This window comes from Notolepis coatsorum (genome assembly GCF_963971535.1).
Source record: "Notolepis coatsorum genome assembly, chromosome: 9".
Taxonomy (NCBI): domain Eukaryota; kingdom Metazoa; phylum Chordata; class Actinopteri; order Aulopiformes; family Paralepididae; genus Notolepis; species Notolepis coatsorum.
In genome coordinates this window covers 57,628,559-57,634,558 of record NC_140173.1, presented here as the reverse complement: position 1 = coordinate 57,634,558, position 6,000 = coordinate 57,628,559, and the positions used below count along the sequence as shown (strand labels likewise).

At 42.3% G+C, this 6,000-nt stretch overlaps 1 protein-coding gene across 1 annotated transcript in view; it reads right to left on the bottom strand.

Moving 5' to 3' along the window:
- Positions 1-204: 204 nt before the first annotated feature.
- The window catches only part of ankrd2 (ankyrin repeat domain 2 (stretch responsive muscle)), a gene marked incomplete at both ends in the record, with an annotated part of 42,631 nt that continues 36,835 nt past the window's right edge, over positions 205-6,000 (bottom strand). The window contains 5 exons of the mRNA XM_084321876.1: positions 205-330; positions 1,381-1,479; positions 1,582-1,680; positions 2,767-2,865; positions 4,271-4,369. Of these exons, the coding sequence (XP_084178002.1) occupies positions 205-330; positions 1,381-1,479; positions 1,582-1,680; positions 2,767-2,865; positions 4,271-4,369 (522 nt within the window). The remainder of the gene's footprint in view (positions 331-1,380; positions 1,480-1,581; positions 1,681-2,766; positions 2,866-4,270; positions 4,370-6,000) is intronic.

Sequence of the window (6,000 nt, the reverse complement as noted above, 5' to 3'; positions counted from 1 at the left end):
ATTCTTGTATGAAAGGTACTAAATATTATTATTATTATAAATATCATTATTATCATTATTATTATAGGCTAGACAGAGGGAGAGAAAGAAAAATGGGAGTGAGATTGCTGGGAAACTCTGGTTTGGCATCCTACAAGCTATGTTACAGTCCCTTAAACAAGGGTATAAGGTGCAGCGATAATGAAAGGGTGCAGCGCTGCTCCATCACTCCTCTCTCTCGGCGATCTCAGGCGGCACGAGTCCGATCGCCCTCAGCTTCTCCAACTTCTCCAGAGTCTCCATGGTGTCGAACTGCCAGTATTTCACCTGCTCCGTTGCCGTTATCCCTTCCTGCAACAGACAGCCAGCCGCGCCGGTCTCTTAGCAACACGGGACAGTATGTACTCAGTTATACCGTATGTTCCTTATGCTGTATGCCACGCATGTTTGTCTAAACACACACACCTGCGCTGGCAGCACCCAGGCCAGTCTAACCTGCACGTGAGTGTATTTACACAGTGGATGTAAAGCTCACGTGGTGAGTGTATTTACACAGTGGATGTAAAGCTCACGTTGTTATATTGACGAGGCTTAACCCGAGGTTCAATAAGATTCCTTTATTGACTCGTTCGTATATCTGCATCCATTCATGTCGCTCACGTCTGTCACGTTCAACTCGTGTGTGTGTCGCCTTCCTGGTGACGTCACAATAACAACGACAATCAAAGAGGTTCAAACCCGAACCTAATACATCACACACGTGATGAGTGTATTTACACAGTGGATGTAAAGCTCACGTGGTGAGTGTATTTACACAGTGGATGTAAAGCTCACATGGTGAGTGTATACACAGTAGGGCTGTCCCCGACTAAGGATTTGGATGGTCGACTATGATTGGCCAAAATTTGCCATTAGTCGACTATTGGTAGACTAAAAAAAAATATATATATATATATAATATTTAAAAAGACAATTATATATATATTTTTTTTTTATTTTTTTTCATTCCATTTGGGCTGTGGGGGGTGCTTAATGTCTGAAGGAGTCGACTGAAGGCTTCTTGTCCTCTGCAAAAGCATGCAATTGGTCCACTGATGGATACATCTTGATATTTGTCTAGTCTAGTGTGTTCATTAGATGGGTGAAATCCTCTTTCAGTGCCTCTGTGCCTGTTTTCGTACGCAGTTAGCCTCTGGTATGCGTGCCATTAGCGTTAGCCACGCGTCTAGGCGTCTTTTCTTTTGGAAAGAATGAAAAAAATAAAATAAAAAATAAAGATTTTTTTTTTTTAAATATTCGACTAAGAGGTTGGCCAGTCGACTACGGCTCCTTTCGACCAATTAGTAGACTAATCGACTAATAGGGGTCAGCCCTAATTTACACAGTGGATGTAAAGCTCACGTGGTTTTTGACTTTGATGTCGGCTCCTGCGACGACGAGCAGCTGCACTATCTTGTACCTGTTGAGACGCACGGCGTCGTGCAGCGCAGTGTCTCCCTCCTGGAGACAGAAGACATAGCCATGATGGTGCCGTTTATGGTGAGGATTGCCGTTGATGAAGAAGGTGAAAAAATGCCAAAGATAGTGAAAGTCACTTCCTACCCGGTCTCTGGAGTTCATTTTCACTTTGCACGACAACAGATACTCCACGATGTCGGTGTGGCCTGTCCTTGTGGCCACATGCAGAGGAGTGCTGTACAGCTGCAGATCAAACCACAGACACACACACGCGCGCGAGCACGCGCACACACGCACGCACACACACGCACACACACACACACACACACACACACACACACACACACACACACACACACACACACACACACACACACACACACACACACACACACACACACACACACACACACACACACACACACACACACACACACACACACACACACACACACACACACACACACACATTTCTTACTCAAGTATTACAATTTGCTACTTGTACTTTACATTGTTTTCATTTTAGGGAACTTTATACTTTTACTCCACTACATTTAAATTCAAATACTGTAGTTTTTAGTCCACGAACCTATCATTTACTGGTTACTTTGAAGAAAAGGATTTTGCATTGAAAACATGGCAAGAATTGATTATGTACTTTCACGTTTGAAGCCTGACAACTTCAAGAGGACATAATCAGAGCAGCATAACTGGGTCACACACCACTTTAACATAACCTTTAATCAGAGCAGCATAACTGGGTCACACACCACTTTAACATAACCTTTAATCAGAGCAGCATAACTGGGTCACATAACACTTTAACATAACCTTTAATCAGAGCAGCATAACTGGGTCACATAACACTTTAACATAACCTTTAATCAGAGCAGCATAACTGGGTCACACACCACTTTAACATAACCTTTAATCAGAGCAGCATAACTGGGTCACATAACACTTTAACATAACCTTTAATCAGAGCAGCATAACTGGGTCACATAACACTTTAACATAACCTTTAATCAGAGCAGCATAACTGGACCACACACCACTTTAACATAACATTTAGAGGTCAACTGATCGAGGATTGAATGCTCCCAAGCACTGGAATACACAAACGTCATGTAGAACGTGTACTTTTACTTTGGATACTTAAGTATATTCAATAGTAAACACTTCTCTACTTTTACTTAAGTAGAATTTGAATGGAGGACTTGTGTTCTACCACTGTGAATATGGTCCATGCCCACACACACGCACTCGCGCACACACACACACACGCACACACGCACACACACACACACACACACACACACACACACACACCTTATCTCTAACGTTTAGGTCGGCTCCGTGGCTGTGCAGGAGTTTGACGATGTCCACCCTCCCTCCTCGGCAGGCCCAGTGGATCGCCCTGGAGTCCAGCTGAGATAGCAGAATGAACCAGACCACAGTGATGATTATTCTAGACCAGGGTTTGTCCAATTCTGGACCACAGGACTGGTGCTGGTCCATGGGATACCGCTGAGTGGCCCCTGACCTGCTTAGCTGACGGAGACTGTATTCTGCTAAGGTTATCAGCTCGGATTAAAATAAACTGTCAGTGTTAATATCAGCAGCACTTGGACATAGATATTCTCTGCTATTAAAGGTAGAATCTGTAAGGTCATCAAACAGTGACATCTAGGCAAAAGAGCCACTCTTGGTTTAGCTTTAGTTTAGTTGATCAGGATCCCCAATTAGCTACAGCATAGCAGTAGCTATTCCCCCTGGGGTCCACAGAATAACTGACCGTGTGTCATAATGCTTACATCATAACATGACACAAGTGAACAGTACAAAGGACAAGGACTAGTACACACACACACACACACACACACACACACACACACACACACACACACACACACACACACACACACACACACACACACACACACACACACACACACACACACACACACACACACACACACACACACACACACACACACACACACACACACACACACATGACAAAGGACTAGACTTGGACTAGTACACACACAAGACAAGCTCCAATATACAATAATGCAATTTAAAATAATCAAACTACTTGAAATAGTATATTATGCCCAGACATTTGTTGATGTTGATAACATAATAATGTTGTTGCAATGCACAAGTCCCAGTACAGAGTATCGGTACTGCACTCTGTTTGTTTTGTTTTGGTTTGATGTGCAGGTTGGTGGATTTGTGTGGGTATAGGGGGGGGTTCAAAAGCAAGCTACTGTATGTCCTTGTGACAAGGCTGGCCATACCCTGTGCACTGCACTGAAAGGGTTAAAAAAAAAAAAAAAAAAAAAAAAACAATGAGAAGCATTTCTACAAAAAAAATATAGTTTTACGGTCGATAGAAAAGCAGGTTACTGACATCCCTTGGCAGGTTTTAAAATCAAAGCTTGGTAGATAAACTAATCAAGAGCACCTGCATAAATTAACTCCTGACAAACAAAACATATCCAGTTACTGTTTTAAGGTTTGAATTTAATGTAGAGCTGAATTGTTGTGACACATAAATAATGAAATATAAACAAACCAGACAATTACAATTAGCTGATGCTTTTATCCAAAGCGACTTACAGATTGTGAACAACATGTCACCAGGAGGGGTACATCTCTGGCAGCTAAGGGTCAGTGGCATTATTCGTCAAAGAGCTTGAGTGTTACCCTCTGAGACATAGCCTACAAACTTGCTCCAACTATTTACAGTAACATTTACAATAATAAAAACATGTGCATGAAGGAGCCCCATGAAGGAGTCTCTCCTTCACAGTCCTACGTGTCTCACCCGATCTTTGAAGTGGAGGTTTGCTCCGTTCTCACAGAGCATCTGGACGACTGCAAAGTGTCCTTCGATAGAGGCGCGATGCAGGGCTGTTCTCCTTAACTGAAGAGTTGAAATACATTTCATTTCATTTTAATTTCAAACCTTTATTTCAACTTGTGAGACACTGAGGTGACCCTCGTTTGCAGTGACGACGAGCTCACAAAACAAGACACAGTTAACAGTAGATTCATACTAGGGATGTCCGATATTATCGGCCTACCGATATTATCGGCCGATAGGCATTAAAATGTGATATCGGAAAATATCGGTATCGGTTTAAATTTTTTTTTTTTTTTTTTTTTTTTTACATCTCTATAGAAATGATGTCCGATATTATCGGCCTACCGATATTATCGGCCGATATCGGCATTAAAATGTGATATCGGTTGATATCGGTATCGGAAATTAAGAGTTGGACAATATCCCACCTCAAAACCCACCTGTTTAGACAGGCGTATGTCTGATTTTATTTTGTCTGATTTTATATTTAAATTTTATATTTTAATGGATTGTGATTGAGAATTTAACTGTTTTTAAATTGTTGTACGGCGACCTTGAGTGCCTTGAAAGGCGCCTTATAAATAGAATGCATTATTATTATTATATCGGTATATCGGTATCGGTAAAAAAGCCAATATCGAGCATCCCTAATTCATACGTATAGGCACAATAAATAAGAATAAACAATAAGACAGTTGCAAATTGACACACAGTGGTCGAAGATCATACTTTTAAATGCAGCAAAAGTAGCCTCAGCTTCACAGTCAGTTGGAGGGCGTTCCAGGTGTTAGAAGCATCAAAGAAAAAGTTCAGAGCAAACTGGAGGAACCCTAAGAACCAACCAGTCATTTGAACGTGTAGAATAGGTTCCACGATTCCATTCCAACAGTGATGTAAGAGGAAAGTTGACCAATAAGGGCTTTAAAAATAAACAAATACCATGTTACGCCTTTCAACCTCAGAAGGCCATCCAACCTTTTCATAAAGGACACTGTGGTGGGCATCATGTCTGTCACCAGTAAATAAATCTTTTTTTGTATCTACTTTTTCTCCCTTCCCCAATTTCGTATTGTCCAATTCTACCCTCCCCTGTCTCGAACGTTGTTAGGCCATGCCTCCCACAAGCCGACTGCAATGTGGATGAAGCCTTGCATCACGTGTCCCCTCCGGTACACGAGGAGGCAGGTCGCTTCCTGATTCTACTGCGCAGACGCACCAACCGACCTGTAGGAGTCGCTGTCCACAACGTCAGATCCCCACCCACCAGCTTCCCACCCCCTAATACTGCCAATTGTATTAGTATGAACGACCAGCCAAGCTGGTAGCAACGCAGAGAACTGGGCTCGAACCCAGCATCTCCTGCGTTGGTGGCGAGCGCCTTGCCCACTGCGCCACCTGGTCGCGACCAGTAAATAAATCTGAGGGCAGATTTGACCTGATAGACCGAGTCCAGAAGTTTAAGGAGAGATCATTCTCAAATACCACCTCCCTAACAAAAACACACCATGGTTTGTCCTCATCATCACCACCAAAACATGATGTACTAAATACCATAATATTCGGTATCATGGTTTAAATTAGATTATTTCATGGTATAATTTATTAAGAACAAAAGTGGTACCATGGCGTGATTTACTATGGCAGTACCATGGTAGATTATGTATAACGCATGGTGCTTTTACTAGGTTTAG